Raw genomic sequence first — 24,645 nt, 5'->3', positions numbered from 1 at the left:
AACGTTTGGTACAAATATTCTTCTTGGTACACAAATTTTATCCTTGGCTTTGAAGTTCAAGATAGACATTTCAAAAGAAGCTAAAAAAACCAACTGCATACCTGAAAGGTCGGACAATATATGTTACAAAACTGCAGAAGCGCAGTTAAAACTTAGCCGCAATGCCGAACCTAACCAACATGTATCCACTTTTATTATGTTTGCTTTCCAAGAAATGGACCTTAATGCCATAAATGAATTAAAGCATAAAATATAGGTCATACTCAACAAATTATTGTGTGACTTAAAAGTGGGAAAGACAGGTGCCTTGCTTAGAAATGGTTAGAATACAAACCAACATGTAGGTCATACTTGCCATTATATGGAAAGAATGTTCAGTATTCCCCAACATGTATCCAGTGATGACATTCATTGCTATATGTATAGTATCCAAGAAATGGACCTGAACCCAAAACATAACCAGACTTGCTGAACCGTATAATATAGGTCATAGTAAGAAAGTTGATGCACGTTTGTTCAGTTGTACCCAAGATGCATACTTTCTGTAATAGTCTGATGGTAAATGATTGAGCCCAACTGAAGTAATGGCACAGAAAGCAAGAGAATGAGTAAAATCGGTTTTAGTGGTAATGACCTTGATTTTTTTACCATTTGCCTCCAAAATATTAAGTGTGGGAAATTTTGATGACTAAAGGTAGAGACACACTGAAGTTACAGTGGGGAAACCAAAAAAAATGATCGTAAATAGATATCACAGACAAATGTTTTGCCTGCCTAGCATCAAAGTTATAAAACAGCCTTGTTTTAGACTGTGTATACCTGTGGGTGAAATAGTAACCATGAACAAACACAATTTTTAAACTCTTGATATTGACTGCACTATCGGGAGTATTAACTGGAGCATTTTTTTAGGTTTGAGCTTCAGTATCTGCATGAAACAGATATACAGGTAGACTAGTGATAACATGAGGCTGTGAAGAGCCTGAATCGCTCACTTGTAATGTTTTGCCAAAATCGTTCATCAATGTTTTTGGTTTTTTTACTTTTTAATGTATATTGATTAGTGTTTGAAAATGCCATTCAAAGTTTATGTTTCTGTCACATTTTCTTTAAAATGAAATAAAATGCTCTGCAGGGCGCAGCTTGATATGACCCCAGAGGTCTTACCCTGAACAGTTTGGGCAAGCATGGACACAATATTCAAGTTTGATACAGCTCTGAATTTGGACTGTGATTAAATACTTGAAAAGTATTGTTTTTGGCCCCTAATTTCTTAATGGTTAGGGCCATAACCCCCAAAATTTATCCCAACCTTCCTTTTTTGGTATGGAACCTTGTGGTACAATTTCATAGAGATCCATAGACTTATACTCAGTTATTGTCCGGAAACCAGAAAATCCTTGTTTTTTGGCCCCTAATTTCTAAACGGTCGGGACCTTGACCCAAAAATCAATCCCAACCTTCCTTTTGTGGTATGGAACCTTGTATTCACTGACAAGGAAAGGTGAGAAAAAATGTCACTTTCCGCTATAAAGATCATGTTCTTTCACTAAATAATTCGAAATAAAGTGAATATGACCTTGACCTTTGACCCAAAATCATTCTCTTTGCTCAACCCGCATGAAGTTTGATGCATAAGACATAAGCAGAGTTTGAATTACATACATAGAAATTGTGTATAAATCATACCAAATATCATCATAACAGATATTTAGGGTATCTAAAATAAACTTTGACTCTAAAAACAATAGGTGTTTGCTCCAACCATATGAAGTAAGTACCAAAATTTGGTACATAAGGATTGAGTAAATCAGTAGTTATGAAACCAACCTGACAGAAAGATGGATACCATTATTCACAAGGCCAACACTAGATGTCAATGACCAATGAACCATGAAATGAGGTCGAGGTAAGGTTATACCTTACCATTAACCAATACACAACATATAAAAAGATGGCTTTGAAACTTTGCATGCTTGTTTTTTACCATATTAGGACTTACATAGTCATACTGCTCTCGGGTTTAACTAGAGTATTTTTGTTGAGTTATTGCCCTTTAACACTTGTAAAAATAGATTAATACAGTACAAAAAGAAATCTACTTGTTTACTATCATCAAATAATAATCTGGATGCTGTTCAAAATACATCTTGTAATTTAAAAGGTCTCTAAATATCTAACAACATTCACAAAATGATTAATGCCATGATTGCCATCATCTGTTAAAGGTTGCACTTGATTATTAAGGTAAATTCTGGCTTCATCCGATAAAGTAAACAAATTTTCTGGCACTGTTATATTGTTGTTGAGATTTAATGCTGCATGAGGGGCTTCCCAATCAATTCCATATTGTTGTATATCTACTACAACCTCTGTCATTCTATCACCCATAGAATAACCACCTAATGAATACCAAATCTGCATTGGTGACATATTGTTTTCAGTTCGTAGTGAATGGTTATTCCACTGAACAACAAATTCAGCACAAGATTTCTCAATTCTAGGTCTATATACAAAATGTAAAGCATACAAATGCAACTCGATATTGCTGTTCAATACTTCAATATTTTCCATATGACTGAAAAGGTGTTGATAATACATTGTTACAGTTCTGTTAATGTCGGACCACAAACGTTCTATCCTCTGATTATGTACACTTCTACCAGTAATAAAACTACCCCTACCATCTCCATTTTCATTGTTCATAAATCTGGCAATATCTGTGTTTTCAACTCAGCAGTCTCCACGTACTCTTGATGGCAAGCCATATTTACTAACACCAATTCTGAAAAATGTCAATGCTGTGTCTTTTTTGTTGTTATCTGCTATATTCAGATATGTAATGAGACGACTTTTCCCATCAATACATCCATGAAACACAAATCGCCAAGCTATTAGCTTATGGTTTGTATCAACATGCCTGAAAAGAAAAAGAAAATCTCATGAATCATGTGATATAATAAAATCACTTTAGGTACCTGTTCTAGTGAAATATGTTTCACCCTTTGTTTATTGTGAAAGGTTTAGTTTTTGTATAAAGAACTTTTCTTTTAAATCAATAAAATAAAGTTCCAAAAAGCATCAGTGACCCTTAAATTTTAGTAAAGGAAATGCAAGTGTATTCAATTTTGACAACTTTTTTAATTAAGTTTTGGTAATATCAGAAGGGGTCAATATTTTTTTAAACTAAGATGTACACCTACAAGTCTACTATATAGTATGGCAAGCCGTTCTCATCAAAACTATATTTAAACCATTTTAAGAAAATTTACACACTTTGATTTAAAAAAAACACACACTGAGAATTGAATATACACAGTGAGATTTAAAAAAAAACACACTAAGATTAAATAAACAGTAAATAACACTGAGAATTGAAAACTGCACACTGAAAACTGAAAATTACACACAAATTGCATGCGCACATATTTAATAATAAAATTGAGAATGGAAATGGGGAATGTGTCAAAGAGTCAACAACCTGACCAAAGAGCAAAAAACGGCACAAGGCCACCAATGGGTCTCAAACAGAGCGAGAAAATCATGCACCCAGAGGCAGGCTTCAGCTGGCCCCCATACAAAAATGTGTACTATTAAGCATACTTAATCTGATCTATTACAAAGTTTTGGTATATTTTTAGATCTTGTTTGCTTACATACTCTGCAACTTTTTGTAATTTGTCATTTTAATATTTTTTTTATATTATTCAGAGCAACACTGAGGGAAATAAATTATTTCATATTGTTATATTACTATTCCTAATCAAAGAGATCTGTAAAGAGTTCTGTGGAAAACCCAATTTTCAAAATGGTTACTTATATTTTTCAACTGAATACAAACAAGAAACCATTTTCAAATTTTGACTTGGTAGCTATAGTTTCACTTAAATCAGTACATGTTCAACACAGTTTTCAAATGTGAGGAGGAGGTATACCACTATCAACCTTTTTTAAATTAAGTACAGCAGTGATGGCCATCTTGGTTATCCTATTTACTGTAATGCAAGGGAGTGGGGGAGTCACCTGCTTCTAGATTGCATTGTTGTGATGCATAGTCCAGCACAGGGCAAACTGAGTTATTATAGATAAAGTTATACCCTACTTCATGTATTCATTAAAATTTAGTGAAAATATGACTCTCAGCATAAGCAAGGCATTCCATGACTGCATGTCTAGATAACCAGATCAAGAGGCGCTCACATACCAAATACTGTCGACTTATCATGCCTACTTACTGAGAAACTGACTTAAACACAAAAAATTGACCTCAAGTTTTTCCTTAATTTACAGAGTTAATGAACCCTAAAAATGAGGTCAAGGTCAGCCGACACCTGCCTTGTCAAAGGTCTTTCAATAAAATTTTATGGCATCGGTGTGGGAAAGCAATTTGTCACAGGCGAGACAAAAATGGTCTGTTAAATCTGTTGCCAATTTTTTGTTGGTTAAGGGAATTACTGGTAGGCATATTTTGACAAAAAATTCATTTACAAATGTTTTCCTCTGAAACTACTGAGTCAATTGAAAATGAAGTTGGCCTGGATGGTCCTTAGATGAATTCCTTTAAAAACTGTGTCCAATAGATCCACCCTCCATCCAAGACCAAAATGATTCAATTTGTGTTGAGGTCACTTGTAATCAAGATGAGCGAATACAGGCTCATTGGGAGCCTCTGGTTTAAACAATAGGGCACACAACCCCATTATCAAACTCCATCTGTATTTTGTCAAAAGTAATTCGGTAAGGGACCGGTCAATATTTATTGGTGGGTTGGGACTGGTGCAAAACATAGTCAATAGAAGGACACACATTTATTTTTACTTTATTTTTGATAGGACTTCTAGTTATTTGGTCATTTGGTCTTCAGCACTAATAGGACAGCAATATTTCATTTATATATTGATCTTATAGAATGCCAAGTTGTTTGGTAGTTTGGTGTGTTGCTGTCATTCTTATGGATTTAAGAAAAAGCTAAAATTTTCAGTTTTAGGTTATTTCAAGATAGTCCTCCTTAAATTTTTTCATAAATTTTTCAAATCAACTTCCATTTTCATAAAACTCTACTGCTATATCATTTTTATATTGGTCTTACTGAATGTCAGGCTATTTATTACTTTGGTTTTTTTTTTGCTTTCATTTTTATGGATTTAAGTTAATAGGTTAAAAAAGCTACAATTTAAAGTTTAAACTAAATTCAAATGGTCACCTTTAAAAAAATTTATAACTTTTTCAAATCAACTTAGATTTTGATATAACTGTACAGCTATCTCATTTATATGTTGATCTTACAGAATGTAATGTTGTTTGATAGTTTGGTGTTTAGCTGTCAAATTTATGGAATTAATTAATAGGCGAATAAGGCTGCATCAAAGTCAAAAACATGTCTGCCTATATTTGCTTAAGAAGACCATAATTTCTTTTTTGAAAAGTAGAATAGATAAAGGGACATTGGTATTTGAACTATAAACATGCTCTAGCTGTTATTAGGACAATAATTATTAATTCAGCAAATGATAATATGATAAAATCAAATCTGTACATTTATATTCATACTGTGAGTTGACAGGTATGAATCACACTTATTAAAAATGTGGAAAAGATACAAAAATAGGTCACTGTGACTTGGTTTTTTTAAAGTGGTCATCCTAAAAAAAATTGTCTTGTTGATCAGTATTTAACATTTACATTTTAAAAAATTTCACTAACCAGAGATGATTTATTCATTCTACATTGTATACACGTCTTTGAATTGCTCTTCTTTTTCTTAGTGCTCTACCAACAGGGTCAATTACATTAAGTCTTTCTCTTAATCGCCATCGTTGTATTCTAATTCCTATAAACAAAGTTCATTGTTATTACTGACATTTACATACTATACATTTAACACAGTTTACACTTACAAATGTACCATACTTTGTAACAATATTATACATTGTTCTTGAATCAGTGTTTTGTGGAATAAAGTATACGGTATTGAACTAGAGTTTGTACCCTGATGCCTCGGGATGTGGTCTAGTTCACAAATAGGATCAAAGAGTCCAGAGCTACTGATGTCCCAATGTGGTCTGTCATGCTGATCTACATTTGTGTAGTAGCTTCCATTTTCAGGCTATAGTGAAAACAAGGCTAGTGAAAACATACATTGTACATGTACATGTATCAGCTGGAAGACCTGGGACATCCAGTTTATATAGTGGGAACCATACAATAATGGCTAGAAATATATTTTTTCTTGCTAAATTTTGTTTACTGAAATATTCCTCATATATCATGTATATTTCATCATCTACCATCAATTACTGGACAATCAATTGACTTTAAGACTATTTTCTTTTGAAATTGTTTTAATACAGTTAATAAAACTGATTAGAAGATATGCATAGGCAACACTCCCTTGATTCATGTATTCTAGGATTATGGGTACATGAGTAAAATTCTTGGTTTGATCACTAAACATATATGTAAATGGTATATATATCAGAAAATAGTATGGTAACACTCAGGGTATATACATGTATATATAGGAGGCATGATGGCTGTCCATACTTTTGATGCCAGATTGTGAAATCTAAATGTATTGAGCTTTTACCCATGTTGTTTTAATGTTTCAGAATTATTATAACCAATGCAATCCACAATGTTCTGCTCTTGACATAAGTTGATGCCACAAAAGAGGCTGATCCAGTATTCCATAAGAGGAGCCAAGACCTCTCACCTGTTTATCTGGGTCAAGCATCACTTAATCCAATTGGTCCAGTGGTTTCAGAAAAGATTTTTCATTGAATTATAGTTAAAATAAGCCTAATATATGCATTTTACACCTATGTTTTATTTTAATATACATGTAGTAACAGTTGCCATGTTGGTTGAAGGTCAAGGTCATCAGATATAATCCTATGGATGATTCATGCCAACTTTGCAGTGGAATTGAAGACGAGAATATTAAAATGTAAAAAGTTAACAAACGGACGACAGAAACAAAGTGATGGCAATAGCTCATATAACCCTTTGGGTTATGTGAGGTTAACCAGAGGCTCAAAAGAGTCTGTAATCGCTCACTTGATGCCACAAAGTGCATAAAATTTTCTAAGTGCAATGGTTGTAATAAGGTCAAAAATTGGATCAACTAGAATGAAACTCAAACTTGATCTGTAACTACTGATTACTATTATACAATTATATACCATATATATCAGTTCAATTCAAATACATATGTAGATTTAAAATTATATATATACAATTATTCTTATTACCTCTTCCCCTAAAACTGCCTTGTATAAAGGATTCTCCGGCATTAGGTGTGAATTGGAGTGCTGTGATAATTTCTTGGTCCAAGTCATTGTTGCTGATTCTTGAAAATCTATGCATATTAGAGGGGTCTAAACCAAGCTCATCTCTCCTTCTTCTGATAGTAGACAATGAGACTTGGAGACAACTGTAATAATATTCAGGTTGGTATATTATAATTAAACAATATTATGCATTTTGTCCCTATTTCATCAATAATTGAAAGACTCTCTAGGGATGAATAAAATATAAAAAAAAACAGAGTTCCAATGTCCCCCACGTTGCACATATTTTATCTATCCAAGGCCAATAACTAAACAAACAGTCTTTTTTTGGTTCTTAATAACAATTTATAAATATCTTAATTAGCATGATTAGAGAAATGAAGCATTTAGAGCAAATGCAATGTGATTTCCGTTATAATAAATTTTTCCAAGGTGCATAACTACAGTGCACTTATTTTTGAAAATGTCAAAGACATTGCTGATATAAACCTATGATATAAGTTTCATAAAATTCTGGCAGGAATTGTACACATGAGAGCGCTAGCAATGCAATTTTCCATATAATCATTATTTCCAAGGGGCATAACTCTTTTAAAAATAATTGATCGACACTGATTTTCAAACACGTCAATGTCATGAATGTTGCTGATATAAACCTATGTTATAAGTTTCATAAAATTCTGGAAAGAATTGTACACATGAGAGCGCTAATGGTGCAATTTTCCATATAGTTAATGTTTCCAAGGTGCATAATTCTTTTAAAAATGATTGATAGACACTGATTTTCAAACTCGTCCAAGATATTACTGATATAAATCTGTGGTATAAGTTTCATAAAAATTTGGCAAAAATTGTACACATGCATGAGAAAGCTAACGATGCAATTTTCCATATAGTTAATGATTCCAAGGTGCATAACTCTTTTAAAAATAATTGATCGACACTGATGATCAAACTCGTCCAAGACATTGCTGATATAAACCTATGATATAACTTTCATTAAAATCTGGTAAGAACTGTACATGTGAGAGCGCTAACAAGACTGGAAGGACGGACAAAAAGCAATCTATTAGTGCTATAAATACCACCAGAGCAATCTCAGGCTATAAGGCTTTAGTATTGCATGCTGATGGACCATTGTCCCCAGTCAAGGAAAAGGGAGAAGGGCTTAGGCGTTGGCATACATGATTAACTCCACCACATTCATGTCTATGTGCCTGTCAAAAGTCAGGAGCCTGTATTTTGGTACAATGTAGTTGGTGTTTGTTATACTTTCATCATACATTGTATTTGTTTTTTTTGTACTTCATTGCATTTTAAAACTAACAAACTGATAAATCCTATGAAACTAATGTTTGCAGCTAGCAGCAATATTCCTGCAAACATAACGGGGCTCGCGGGTCTAAATCATTTTTTTTATTTAATATAGGATTTCTCTATATTTTTCTATAAATGAAATTTATCTTATACTAAATCATGTAAATAGAAAAATGAAATAAAAATATGGGGTCACCGTTCATTTACGCTCACAATCCACCTTCGAAAGAAGCATACATTTTTGTTAATGTCCATTTTTTCTGTTGAACTAATAGGAGAAAAAGCGGTAATATCGGAATAAAAAAAGAACTAAATTACAGAAATCGCTTAAATTTGACAATTATAAAGTGCACACCACTATTGCTTTCTTATAGTATATAGGAGCAGCATATGTTATTTTTATACTGCTTATATAGTAAAAAATGTACATGTAGGTCTCATTGGGGTCTAAGCGTGATGCGGGATTGGACGATTTTTTGTAAGGGTGACAGTTAAATTATTAAGCGTGAAATGAAGTTGGGCGGGACATGTGAAATTACAAGCATTATTTCTACAATAAGCGGGTATACAGGAATCTGACAAAACAATAAGCGGGATCAGACCCCCTTTATCATGTTTATATTATTTTAAATGATAAAATGAGGTACATGGACAGGAATCCGGGTCCGTTCGCCCTGATTCACCTTCGCCATACTACGTGTTCGCCCTGATACCTGTTCGCCCAGGGTCCATTCGCCCAGATTTTTTTTTCTTTCTATTTGTTGTCCAGTCGCATAATTTTAAGTATTTGAACAAAATATGTTAAAGTTTGTTAACAAATTGACAGAATATTTATATTGCCGCAATCATTTTGTCATTTTCTCTTTGATTTACAGAGTAGAATTGGTATACAATGTATTTCTCTTTATTAATATTTGTTAACAAAATAATTGTATTCAGTCAATCATAAATGTATGCAGTATAACTGAGACTAGGACTGTCTCCGAGTATAATAATGAACTTGTAAATCCGTTTCATGATTTACAGTTCGTACATCATTGTGTTTATTAATTTCAAGCTGAATATTTTATCAAAACAATAAAACGTTTGATTTTTATTAATAATCCATCAAAAGTCAAGTATCACAATATTCAGTGATCCGAATTATTTTGTCATTGAACAATTAACGATCCTAAACAAGCCATAATCTTTTAAATATTTTCCCGTTTCCATAAATTTCAAGAATATATACGGTAACCATAGAAATATCTGAATAAGTTTTTTCAACTTCAATGCCCTGCATGAATATCATTATTTTTTAGTAGGGCGAACAGACTCTCTGGGCGAACTAACTCAGGGCGAACGTACCCAGGGCGAACATGTTATTAGGGCGAACGATCCCGATACCCATGGACATGTACATGTAGCTTAAGAATGATTTAGAAATATTGTGTAACCTTGCCATTCTGCTCCATGACATCCCACTTTCATATAAATACATAATTGATTGATTTAAATTGTACTTTGGTCGTCCTGTGGATGTTTCTTCGAACAGCAAAGCGTCTTCGCCCTCATCATTAACATGATTAACCCCCTCTTCAATATTCAAAGTATGTAGCATTTGTGTTGCTTGTCCAAAAAGATCATGTCCAGTTGAGTATAGGGTTTCAATAGTTAGATTTAAATCTGACCCCGGATCAAGCACAGAAAGCATAACATTTAATATCTCTAAACAACTTTCTAGTCGACGACTGATGTTTTCGATTAAGGTTATGTCGTGAGCTGTCCAAGGTCTGTTTAAGTTACGATTAGTATTTTCAAAAACATTCAATAAAGATGTGAAGAATTCCCCTAAATCTTCTGTATCGTTGATCGACATAATAAGGAAACTCGAGAGTTCTAATGCATCTGTATATATTTTTCACCTCCTGGAAATTTTTTGACAGGAAATGACACCGACGAGGAGATACGAAAGTAACGTGAGGTGTTCCGAATGATATTTTTATGTGACAAGAGTTTGGTTGACCAAGATATTAATCTGTTGAATTATTCATCTCATGAATATTCATAAGTAATATGCATACAAATCTCAGTGTGTATTTTTGAAATCTCAGTGTGTAATTTTCAATTCTCAGTGTGTAATTTTCAATTCTCACTGTGTGTTTTTTCAGTTTATTTCATCTCAGTGTGTAATTTTCAATTCTCAGTGTGTGTTTTTCATTTTTTGTAATCTCAGTGCGTCTTTATGAAATCTCAGTGTGTAATTTTTAATTCTCAGTGTGTGTTTTTAAGTTTTTTAATCTCAGTGTGTTTTTTTTAAATTCTCAGTGTGTAAATTTTTCGAAAAATGGTTTAAACATAGTTTTGACGAGAACGGCTTGCCATAAATGACCGAATAATTAAGCAATTTGCTATACATGGTAGTAAAATACAAACAATTATACATGTATATGTGAATAAACGATTAAAGGTATACTGAAAATCTATTAAAATAGATTACTTCTTGCATTAAAACAATTTGTTAGGAGGAGAAAGATAATTTTAGTGCCTTATAAGATGTATTATTAAGTATTACGTATCAAATAATTGAGGTAAACCAAAATTGGGACTCTGAAATGAGAAAAAAAGAGAGAAAGGTTCTTGATGCATCAGCTTCGTACTCTTGAAACTCTTGGACTTAATGAGAGGGATGAAAAACAGTTCTACCCGAAACCATAGGAATAAACCATCTTATAGTTTTTGAAAAATTGTTATGTACAATAAACGGCTAAAATTTGTTTTATACAGATCATCAATCAATATGTTAAACTTTTGTGTAGCTCAAGCTACAAAGATATATTTTGTCATGCATCCGATTTCATCTAGATAGTTGCACACGCCCGATGAAGCTAATTTGTTTAGCGAAATATTGCGTGAATAATATATAAAATATAACACCTAATTTTATAACACTCATTAGTGTGTTAAAGTTACATTCTTAGACACTTATATATATATATATATATAAACGAGTCTAAATTGAAAACTACGTTCAAACCTATGACTGCGTTGGATAAAAACCGCAATTTTTATACGTGTGCATGTCAAACAAATTTCGTTGTAGAAGGGTCTAAAAACAGCACAAACAACATTTTCCAAAAGACCAAAAGAGTGAAAAGTATATTTAAACAAAACGCATTTGACTAACAGGTCGAACAACTGATGTTCTTTAACCCTGCTGACTGCCATTGGCGATTGCCAAATAAAATTGATCACAGGTTGTAACAAAATGGATCTTATTATAAATTTAATACGTCACAGAAAAAAAAAATGTTAACTTGTGGACAGGATGTTGTGCCACAAACATTCGGTGTCAATATTTCTTTAGTACACCATATCCGGATTTCGACAATAAATGTCTCTTCAGTGATGTTAGGGATCGAAACGGTATTTGGAAGGCCATATATATATAAGTACGTCTGAGTCAGTGACAACCCTACAACAGATGTATCCATCGGATCGCCATCAATGATGGTGATACATGGCTGTGTACATAATGTATATACAACTCGTCTAAACATCAACCCAACAATGTTAGATCTGTAAATTTGCTTTCGCAAATATATATATATATAAATATAATACTAGTCTAAAGTTCAAACCTATGACTGCGTTGGATAAAAACCGCAATTTTTATACGTGTGCATGTCAAACAAATTTCGTTGTAGAAGGGTCTGTAAACAGCACTAACAACATTTTCCAAAAGACCAAAAGAGTGAAAAAGTATATTTAAACAAAACGCATTTGACTAACAGGTCGAACAACTGATGTTCTTTAACCCTGCTGACTGCAATTGGCGATTGCCAAATAAAATTGATCACAAGATGTAACAAAATGGATTCTCATATAAATTTAATACGTCACAGAAAGAAAAAAAATTGTGAACTTGTGGACAGGATGTTGTGCCACAAACATTCGGTGTCAATATTTCTTTAGTACACCATATCCGGATTTCGACAATAAATGTCTCTTCAGTGATGTTAGGGATCGAAACGGTATTTTGAAGGCCATATAAAAAGTACCCTCATTTTTAGAGAAAGTACCCTCATTTTAAGATTAACTCTTGAATTTTAAGAGTCAATATATAGGATGAACTCTTGAATTTTAAGAGTCAATATATAGGATGAACGGATCATATAAACCGGAGGGAAAATATGATACATGCCCAAACAAAAAATATAAACTAGTCTAAATTGAAAACTACGTTCAAACCTATGACTGCGTTGGATATATATATATATAGACTTGCTACATGTCCCTTCCTAATTATTATTATTTTTTCAATTTTGCCCCTTTATTAATTTTACTGCTATAACTAGGAGATTACAATTATACTGACAGCTGCAGGAGGAAGGGACTTGTAAAGTTTGTATGAGGCTTGACCAAACTGTTAATCTTGGAGTAATTAAGATTGACATTTATTGAGATAAGACGTTGCACGGTACTTGTCTATCCCAAATTCATGTATTTGGTTTTGATGTTATATTTGTTATTCTCGTGGTGTTTTGTCTGTTGCTTGGTCCGTTTCGGTGTTGTGTCGTTGTTCTCTTATATTTAATGCGATTCCCTCGGTTTTAGTTTGGTACCCCGATTTTGTTTTTTGTCCATGGATTTATGAGTTTGAACAGCAGCGTATACTACTGTTACCTTTATTAACAAGAATTTAAGATAACAGTTGGGAAGTGAATCTTGATATTCCAGTGTTGTGCAAATACTGTTTATTTGTTTTCATTTTATAACTTACTAAATATCCTATATACCCTCATTTTCAAGTGGCAGTTCAGATTTTCCCGACTATCATCCCAGATGGCCTTTATTGTGACAAGACCTTCCTATTGTATTTATTGTGAACTTGTTCTCGTCCAGATTATGCATGAAATATTGGCCACTGGACGTTAAGCAACCAACAATCAATCAATTAAGGGGCATAACTTCGAAAATTTAGTGACGACCCATGATTTTACTACACATGCAGGTTCAACATGTAACTTAAAGTGGTCTACTGATTCTTCAAAGTTTTTTTTTGCCATGGCGTTGTAAGCTTGTCTCTAGCAATAGAGGCGAATGTCTCATTGTGGCCTTGCAGTTCTTATAAATGTATTCATTTCAATCATTTCTCTCGAGTCACTTACCTGACCCTCCCTTCATGCCAGGATCAATGTACTGATTTTTCCTATACCACTTAATGGTAGGTTTTAGATTTCTTTCATATATATTATTTTAATTTAAAAAAAAACAAAACTTTTTACACATTTCCTGATATGATCTTTTTGAAAAAAAATGTGCCATACAAGGATTAGAAATCTAGGATCGTCTTTGAGGGTTAATAGTCCCAACTGCTTAGGAATTAGCAGAAAAAAAGTAGTTCTCGAGCGACTTACCTTACCCTCCCTTCATGCTAGGATGAATGTACTGTTGGTTTTTATACCACTTAATGGTAGGTTTTGGTTTTCTTACTAATATATTTTTTTTTTTAAATATCCATGTCGTCCTATTTTGACAGAAAATGGGTTAGCATTAACCTTATAATATCGATGTTTTAAGGTAACCCGTCCTTCTGGTCTGCTGTTACCGGTTTCTACTGCCAAAATTTTCCCCCTAAACTATTAAGTTTTAAATAACGGATAATTCAAAAACAAAAATCTTGTAGTCTTGTTGTAAAAGAAATATACAAGTAAATACATTAATCTATGATTCATAAAAATTCCGATCTAGGAAATTATTGACATAATATACAATTTACAAAATGCATAGTTAAAAGAATCATTGGCCCTGAGGCGTTTCATCAAGTAATTAATCTTATAATGCATTTCCAAATAAAGTTGTCAAAGCGTTATTTCGTCTATTTCTTCAAGATTACCAGAAAATACATTTTCCAACAAGAGTTCTCCTACTGTTGCAGTGTTAGATACTGGTACCTTTGCACCGAAGTTGCTTCCGAATCCGGAATTGCGACCTTTATACTAATACTATGAATTCCATTCTGCATAATTTCTTCTGTCCTTGTGAGTCGAATTTCCATATTCAGTAGTAAATTCCCCATCATTCAAAACAGACGTCGTGATAGACGAATTCTATAAAATTTACTGTTACAACATATTAGACATTATTATAGATTAAGGAATGTATCTCCCTCATGCAAAGCTATGATTCCTTTCACGGATTTGGCTAAACTTTTTGGACTTTTTGGATTATAGCTCTTCATCTTTTATATAAGCTTTGGATTTCAAATATTTTGGCCACAAGCATCACTGAAGAGACATGTATTGTCGAAATGCGCATCTGGTGCAAGAAAATTGGTACCGTTAATTTTATTATTTCACGTAAGACGATCCATGTATTTCTTCTGCCTTTCCTTTCGTTAAGGAAGCAGCTTCAAGTACTCGATGCATAATTTTTCGTCGAATCTTCTTTCCACCTGTACAACTTTAATACAGTAATTACAAATCGGCCTACCGTCTGATGGACATATGTTTTCTGTTCGTTGTCTTCTCGATTGCTGAAATATATTCTCACGATTTTCTAAACCCCACCTCTTCCTCTCAGCATTGCAAACATTTTCATTTTGTTGAATCTTCGATGTTTTCTTTCAAAATTTATTGGCGCATTCTTCACTTCCAATTTATTTCTTCTTGGCGATTTAACAGTGTATGTCCAAAATCTTCGTAGAAGTCCTGTTCAAAAGTTAACAGCTGAAGTTCAAAATGTTCAATCCCAAATAAATCTCGTCTCTGGCTACCATAATGTCACGGAGCTGTTATAAGGCACTGGCTTTAAAGACTCATGTTCAGATATACATATTTATTATGAACAAGTTCATAAATATACACTTCAATTAACTACATTGTTCAATATAGACATATCCATTAACTACCACTAACTATTTTAAATTTTCCTGCATCTTGTTCAATATAGACATATCCATTAACTACCACTAACTATTTTAAATTTTCCTGCATCTCAACATTTACCAACTTTTATTATCGCGAAGGCCTTTATTACTTTCATTACTTTCTCACACATAAAATCGTCTTTCATCCCCAGACTACTCAACTATAGGGACGACTATAAAACAGAGACATAACTTATACGGCTTCTAATAATAAATAATTACAGTTAAAACACAGCATCATACATTAAATTTAACGGTCTATCAGACAGTCTGCTAAAGTTCATGAAAACTATAAATCTATTAATACTTAACACTCTTGACTATAGTAAATTTATGATGGCAGTTCAATACCGATCTTAGATAAGAAATAAAGGTGCAAGTTTCGATATCGAGTGGTATCTTTCGTCCCTCCTTTTTTAAACTACTAATTGTTTAGCCCATCATAAATCCATTATCATACTAGTTCTAATAAATTTTTCCTTCTGTAATATCTGTCACAATATCAGCTTTATTTACATGTCTTATGTCTATTGCTTTTTTTCACATCTTTCCAAGTTCCAGCAATAAAGATAATGAATTTATAAATGACAAACAAATAACAAATATCTTTTGTCACTTTTTTTTTACACAATTTTCTGTTGTTTTTTTTAGAAATGTGTAAAAGTAATTTAGTCCGGAACTTAAAGTATCATTTATGCAGATAAACATGGGTTTACATTTACATTATAAGTGAGGCCATATAAAAATTGACTCGATAGAAATGCTGGGTCACCGCGCGTTTTATCAAGCTGCCAGATTAATATCCGGATATCTTGTATTCAGGACAAAACACATACTTTGAAGAATTAGTTAATCAGCCCAGTAGTCAACACTTCGGTGTTGACATGAATATCAATAATGTGGTCATTTTATAAATTTCCTGTTTACAAAACTTTTTGGAATTTTGGATCGTCACTGATGAGTCTTATGTAGACGAAACACGCGTCTGGCGTATTAAATTATAATCCTGGTACCGTTGATAACAATTAACAATATTTTTAGAATAACAATTTTACAAAATACACAGTGAAGTAAATACTATTATACGTCAGAAAAAACCATAAGATATAACATTTGTTAAAAGCTGAGCTGTTTAAATTAAAACCATACAGGTGAGAAAAACAGGTCACCTGTGTACTATATAAACTTGCGTGTCACATAAATACTCGCTTTCAATTTTAGCTCCCAGTCGAGATGTTTGGTAAGATTTAAATTTGAAAAAAATAATATGGCTCAAACTCAATTAAAATCGCCCAGTTCTAGAGGCAAGCATACTCCTTTTCGATATTTGTAAGAAGATTTAGATTACTTGTCTGATGCTCAATCTCAAGTTGAACTGTTTGACGATGGTCAGTTTAGTGCCTTAGTGACATTGAACATATCAATGAGGGTGATACTTATATGGGCCACAAAAGACAAACAAAATGCCAATAAGGGCAAAACTCATCCACAATCAGATGATTGGGCGTCTAGGTTAGATGGTGAAAGTGACGAGAGGACAACACGTCATTGGTTACCGGATAAAAGAAATCCAGTAGAATCATCTTCCGGTAACATGTGGAGATAAAACAGATTCTGGAGATGAATCGGAACAGGAGACCGTGAATTCCTCTTCGGATAGTGGGGAAAGTTCAGATAATGACAATCTTTTTGACCCGTCTGAAATTTTGAAGAAAGGTAACAAGGTACCGGGTAAAATTTCAAAATACATTGAAAAATATGCCAATCAGGGCATCACAAAGAACATAAGGTTAGAAGTAACAAATAACTGTAACATTCATATAAGGGAGATACCATTTGATTTTTATGGGGGGGGGGGGGGCTAGGTTGAATTAAAAAAAAAAATAGGCAGGACAGGAGTTTAGAGTTAAAAAAAAAAAAAAAGGCAGGATATGAGACACTTGCAAAAAAAGTCAGGATGACAATTTATGTAAAAAAAAGACGGGATCAACTAAAAAAACAAAACAGGACCGGATAGAGTGAAAAATAAAAAGGCAGGACAGAGATTACAACTTAAAATAAATAATGCAGGACCAAATTGTTCATCCTTTGAATGCCAAGAAAGAACGTTCTATAATTAACTCTGAAAACAGAATTTTAGATGCTACTGATCCCTTAGCAATTTTATGGACAGAAGCAGAGAAAGCTAAGAAACGTGATCGTGGCTTGAATCCAGTAGATGTCATTGACATTGTACAGAGAGCATTACTTCTGATTGGAAACGCTCACTATGTATACTTAACTGATCGTCGTAGGTCTATGCTTGGTATCCCCAAGGGTGACTGGGGTATAGAAATATGGTCACTTGGTCTTCTCCCGACCGGCAGTAAAACGCTTGCCGAAGTGGGGCGTCCGTTTGGCTGTGCGGGATGTAACAGGTTCGCAGTCATGTCCAGTCAGAAGGGGACGTTAAATCCGATGCCTCGTGTAAAGAGAGTGCCACGCTCTTTGCACGTTAAGAACCCTTGCAACAACTCTTTTAGGGGTCCGTAGGTGGCCTGTTGCAAGGCAAAATTTCTGTCCCTATCCAACATACCCTCATTTTCCAGTGGCAGTCAAAATTTCTCCGACCATCATCCCAGATGGCCACTATTGTATCAACCTACCTATTGTTTCTATTGTGAACTTGTTCTCATCCTGAATATGCATGAAATATTTGCCACTGGACGTTAAGCAACCAACAATCAAGCAATCTATGCTTGGTAGAGTATTACCAGAATGTTTAGATTTATTAACAGATAAAGATGACAAGAAAGCTCTGTTAAAAAACCCTAATGAACTATTTGGCCGTAGGTTAAGAAAATTGCTCACCGAAGAGAGCAATGATTGATTGATTGTTGGTTGCTTAACGTCCAGTGGCAAATATTCCATGCATTTTTACTTCAAAACTTTTGGGAAAATCGACGATCATTTAAGGTTTTTCTGGTCATATTTCTTGTAATCCAGAATGAAAAGTTTGAAAAAACTGCCTAACAAGTTATAAATAATATAGTAGTCAGCTGGATGATAACACAGGCATGTATTTCAGCATTTATTGGGTAGCACACAAATCCAGGGTGCTCGCTTAACTGCCTAAAAATGAAAGCCATTACAAACACATCGACGATATGTATAAGTACCGAGCCACGTCAAACGGATATCACATTAATCCATTCAACAGTAATATTAATAATGTATAGATTGATTGTTGGTTGCTTAACGTTCAGTGGCAATATTTCATGCATATTCAGGACGAGTTCACAATAAATACAATAGGTAGGTTGATGCGATATCAATAATGGAACAAATACAAATGAAAGAACTATAAAACACGTTGTTAAGATGATAAACAACATCAGAACGCAGAATCTATACATCAAGACCATCGTGTATTATTTGAGAAGTTGACGCGGAATATTTATCAACAAGGTCTTGGCACCAGCCACTTTCATTGGGCAATTCGTAATTGCGAACAAAATTCAAAGAGCTGAAGGACCTTTTAGTTAATGTTGTGGAACATTACAAGAAAATCATACTAAATGTCGCCCAGACTCCAGATGCCAAAGGTATTTAAATTATGAACCTAGAAGGAGTGTAAAATTTTCTAGGACATCTCGCTTTCTTCTATCGAGTGATTTTCAATATTGTGCTGAGAGAGTTCATTAATGTGTAGCGGGGTTGCTTCCCCTCAGTATTCTCTCTCGTGAATTTGCAGAGTAGGTACGTTCTCTCCGGTTACATTTGACGCCCGACTAAAAAATCCACGATGGTTATCGGGAGTATAGCCAGGGTTTGTGTTGTTTAAAGTCATATATTAAGAAATGATGACTCTTGTCGTGCGCGAATAGTGTAGCGGGGTTGTTTCCCTCAGTACAGGTAGAACATATAAAGCCAGTCTTAATTAAGCTAGGGAATCGATTCTTAGGCTCAGTGGGTTAACGCACTGACTCACACAGACGACCGGGGTTCGAATCCTGGTGGTGACGATAAGAATAAGATACGTGCTCTCCGGTTACAACTGATACGATTATGATATGTTTCATTATCTGTATCTTTCCACTGCAGTACCGCAGTTTGACTTTACTGACATAGATATAGGAAGATGTGGTGTGAGTGCCAATGAGAAAACTCTCCATCCAAATAACAATTTAAAAAGTAAACCATTATAGGTTAAAGTACGTTCTTCAACACGGAGCCTTGGCTCACAACGAACAACAAGCTATAAAGGGCCCCAAAATCACTAGTGTAAAACCATTCAAACGGGAAAGCCTGATTTGATTGCTTTATTCGTTGGATTCGATTTAAACATTCATTTTGGCACTCACGGCAAAATGGCTTAATGTATTGGAGTAACATTTGTCATGCACCACTTCATACCATGAACGACAATTTTATTAATTTACATGTGTGATGTACACAATATAATTGTCATGCCAGGTATATTCACACGATTATCACATATACGAAAGGTACAAAAGGTCTGAGCAAAGATGTAGAGTCTTAACCGACCGTGCAAGGCTGTATAGCCAGTCAAAGTTGTCAAAAACTTCCATTTTTTGTAGAGTCAGTCCTTAATTTGATCGTTGATAGTCTTACCCATGCCAGGAAAAGGGAATAGTGTAGCAGGGTTGCTTCCCCTCAGTACAGGTAGAACATATAAAGTCCGCCTTAAGGTTTATGTACCCTTCTGTGGCCATTTTTGTACGAACTTTTCAAACTTCAATTGTATCAAAACTACAGAATATAATGAATAATAGAGATAGGCCATTTTGTACATATTCCAAGGGGAAACTTGATGCAAAGCTTTATTTTTTACTGTTCCATTGCATTTGATAGAAAAAGAGGACTTAGTGGCAAATAAATCAAGATTTTTATAGAAAATCCACAGCCTTTATCCTTGTACTCTCATATTTGGCAATTTGATGACTGATAGATATAGGATTATTGCATGCAGTGCTAGCATTGACTTCCTTAAAACAAGTTTATAAATGTAGTTATTGGTTAAAACAAATATAAATATGGCCAAAATCAAGTACACCTTTAAGGGTGCGCTCGACTTTAGTGACTCAGCACGAGGTGTTTTGGAATTTACAGGTTTCTTAGAACTTTTTGTAAAATATAAACACTAGCACATCATAGAAAATCAAGTGAGTAAGATATGTTTCAAATCTTATAACAAAAATCTCTGTATTAAAGGCTGTGGATTTTCTATAAAAATCTTGATTTATTTCCCACAAAGTCCTCTTTTTCTATCAAATGCAATGAAACAGTAAAAAATAATGCTTTGCATCAAGTTTCCCCCTGGAATATGTACTCAATGGCCTATCTCTATTTTTCATTATATCTGTAGTTTTGATACAATTGAGGTTTGAAAAATTCGTACAAAAATGGCTACAGAAGGGTACATAAACCTTAATCAATTATCGATTCTTTTGCTCAGTGGGTTAACGCACAGACGACCGGGGTTCGAATCCTGGTGGTGACGATAATTAGTTGCGTAGATACGTGCTCTCCGGTTACAACTGAGTACTGCAGTATGACGATACTAACAAAGCCTCATTTGATTGCTTTATTCGTCGGATTTGATTTAAACATTCATTTTAGCACTCACGGCAACATGGCTTAATGTATTGGAGTGACATTTGTCATGCACCACTCCATACCATGAACGACAATTTTATTATTTTACCTGTGTGATGTACACAATATAATTGCCATGCCAGGTATATTCACACGATTATCACACATAGGAAAGGTACAAAAGGTCTGAGCAAAGATGTAGACTCAGTCCTTAATTTCATCGTTGATAGTCTTACCCATGCCAGGATAAGGGAAAAGTGTTGCAGGGTTGCTTCCCCTCAGTACAGGTAGAAGTTAAAAAGCCAGTCTTAATCAATTAAGCAAGGGAATCGATTCTTTGGCCAGTGGGTTAACGCACTGACTGTCACACAGACGACCGGGGTTACAACTGATGCGATTATGATGTTTCATTATCTGTCCACTGCAGTATGACTTTACTAACATAGCCTGATTCGTTGGATTTGATTTAAACATACTTAGCACCCATTTTAGCACTCATGGCCTAATTGTATTGGAGTGACATTTGTCATGCACCACTCCATACCATGAACGACAATTTTATTATTTTACCTGTACGATGTACACAATATAATTGTCACTCCTTTGGAGGTGTGCCTACATTGGTAGAATATATATTGGTACAGATAAAGATACATTCCAGGCATATTCACACGATTATCACAAATACGAAAGGTACAAAATGTCTGAGCAATGATGCAGAGTCGGTCCTTATATTGATCGTTGATAATCTTACCAATGCCAGGAAAATAGCCAAGACAAATATTGATGCTGCGCATCAAAAGTTCAAAGCGCAACACGACAAAAAGAAAGAGGAACCATTTTTTTATATTGTAGCAGGAGGGGGTCAACGACAATTCAACAATGCCATAGTATAGTCCTCCTGGGACATGTAGTGGTAGTACTCTACCTATATTGGTCTTGTTTTTAAATGCTTAACTAAATTAACTAAACAAGAATGTTCCCACTATAATATTTATTATTCCAATAACATCAGTAAAGTTCAACAAATTGCATATAAATTCAACAATAGTAAAATAACAATAAATTCAACAAATAACTGTTCTGACCAATAGCCTTTCTTTAAAAGGAGCTATTAAATATGTTAAACCCTATTTTTTCACCAATTCACTTTATGAATATAATTCCACCCAACTTATCCATTCGGCAATCCTCGGTAGAATCCGCTACTGAATCGGCCGAGTTGAGACGAATGCCAACTTATCCTTAAATTAATAGTAACCATCTATTTTCTATGTTAAGGATGTTCGCTGCTCAGTCTCAAAATAAATAACTTTTCATAAAACTAGTATGTATTGATAGGGAATAAATTGAGAAATCCAAAAAGCAAAATAAAATTAGGGGTCAATGTGCTTGTTTTCGAGATATTAGTCATTGTAAGTTTGGCGGGAAAATGTTTTCTCTTGATTTTTCGTAGCTTTATCATTGACCAGTTACAGTTCTCAAATACTATTACAAAATAAATAAAATTTGTATAAGACTTATAATTATACATGTAAAAGATTTATAAAAAGAAAAATGGGGGTTCATGGGCAATTTTTTTAAGGCATTCAAATGGTTAAAACCAGAGGATTCCGAAAATCTGACAAAAATTCCAAAACATGACAAGCAGACATCCTTAAACGGACTTTACTTAAAGTTAGCGCCGGAAAAGTATACCTATGTCTCCGGATACGGTCCCTCACATTTAACTATCAATAATTACATACCTTAAAGGTCAAGGGCACGAGTGTTTGTACACAAAAACGTGTTCGGCCCAAGTAGAGTGATACAGTCTGGAGGGTCTGAGGGTGGCTTGATGCAAGCCGGCTCAATGCAGCAACTTCTAGATGTAGCAAAACTCCAGTATTTATACTTTTTAAAACAATGGAATCAAACACCGTGAAAAAAACAACAAGCTTATTTCGTAAATGAGGAGATAAACACCGAGATCTTCGAATTAATTTTGAACTACAGGACAGCATTGGCTTAAGTTGACCACTAGATTTAATGAATAGAAAATGCCGTATGTCCATCTACTTCCGGTTAACGTGCTCCAGAAGTAGGGAAGAAATTTAATTAAATATCCTTGAAGACAAGAAGCAATAGTTTAAAAGGTTAGTTCCCTTATAAAAGGTTAGTTCCCTTAATCAAATAAACCCTTTTATACATGTATATAAATTTGTAGCAAATTCCTATCTGGGGAAATAGTAGTTTTATTCTATAAAATTGCCTGGTCACTACATTCCTCCCCGCAAAAAATCAATATTACAGGTAAAATTGATCCCACTAAAAGTTGATAAAAGGCTCTTAGTAGATAAAACTTGCTAAAATTTGAAGTTTAAATGTTAATCAATTTTTAAACTATAAATCAGAACATTCAAAGGTGGTAAATGCATATATATAAACACAATGATTTAATGTTCATTCAAAAAATATTATCAAGAGGAGTCTTTATCCATAATTTCTGCCGCCTCCAAACGCTCTGTTAAACGATGGACTAGTGAGGCCCTAGCTTCCCCTTCTCGCTTCCTACTTGCCTCATGTTTTCCCGATCTATTATTTCGGCATTCTCCTCTGGAGTTCCCAACCTGGGCAGCATTGCTCTCCGAGTTTCAATGTAGTCCACATTAGGGGTCACTATAGTATTCAGAAATTTAGGAATATGATCTTCTCTCACAAAATGCTTAAATGAAATGTGTCGATAGCACCTGGACTTGATCCCAAACATCTTGCGGCTCTTTCCACATTTGTAAATTTGTCTGGTAGGCTGGTGTAGATACTGCCAGTGGGTGTGCAGTTCTTTCAGGGTGTGGTACTTGTATAGAGTACTGCACCTCCTCACTGGACAGAAGTTGCCTAACGGGTTAAATATGGGTGTGGCAGGGCGGATGACAAGATGGTGGAACTGTTGCAGTTCCTGCTCGTCTGCCCGTAACTGTACATTATCATCATCACACATTCTATAATATAAATCCTAATATAAGAAAAAAATAATTTCTTCAATACCCTACAAATAAATATTCTTAATTATTACATACATATTTATGCACTAATCTTGCACAAAGTAAATATCATTCAATCACTATCATCTTAAACACAAATCAGATAATCTTCTGATCACTGACATACATAATGTAGTATAACAATAATAATAATAATAATTGATAGTGATTGATTATAAAAAATTACATGAATGTTTATTCCAGAAACAGAATTCTAGAATGCAAATAATATATGCGTAATGGAAATAATCTTTTTACCCTAACTACATGTAGTAACATAATTATATACATACTATAAATATAAACATCATAAAATTGTCAATGTGTCAACTGCTCTTGACACAATTACTAATGCGAATATATATCTCTAGGTTTAACTGTTCTCCCTATGCGAGTTTTTGTAATTTGCTTTTCAGGTGTGTAAACTACTGGTGTTAAAATGTGTACTATTGTTTTTCTGTTTGTCTTTTTCATTTTTAGCCATGGCGTTGTCAGTTTGTTTTAGATT

At 34.0% G+C, this 24,645-nt stretch overlaps 1 protein-coding gene across 1 annotated transcript; it reads right to left on the bottom strand.

The window, feature by feature from the left end:
* Positions 1–2,747: 2,747 nt before the first annotated feature.
* On the bottom strand, positions 2,748–10,567 carry LOC134719228 (uncharacterized). Its single transcript, XM_063582234.1, has 4 exons — positions 10,043–10,567; positions 7,251–7,432; positions 5,704–5,830; positions 2,748–2,920 (listed from the first exon to the last, which is right to left on the bottom strand). The coding sequence occupies exons 1-3, from the start codon at positions 10,462–10,464 to the stop codon at positions 5,718–5,720; spliced, it is 717 nt and encodes a 238-aa protein (XP_063438304.1). The 5' UTR covers positions 10,465–10,567; the 3' UTR covers positions 2,748–2,920; positions 5,704–5,717.
* Between the last annotated feature and the right edge of the window lie 14,078 nt (positions 10,568–24,645).

Source organism: Mytilus trossulus, chromosome 5, assembly GCF_036588685.1.
Source record: "Mytilus trossulus isolate FHL-02 chromosome 5, PNRI_Mtr1.1.1.hap1, whole genome shotgun sequence".
Classification (NCBI taxonomy): domain Eukaryota; kingdom Metazoa; phylum Mollusca; class Bivalvia; order Mytilida; family Mytilidae; genus Mytilus; species Mytilus trossulus.
The sequence above is the reverse complement of the archived record's forward strand: the minus strand, read 5'-3'. Positions and strand labels throughout refer to the sequence as shown.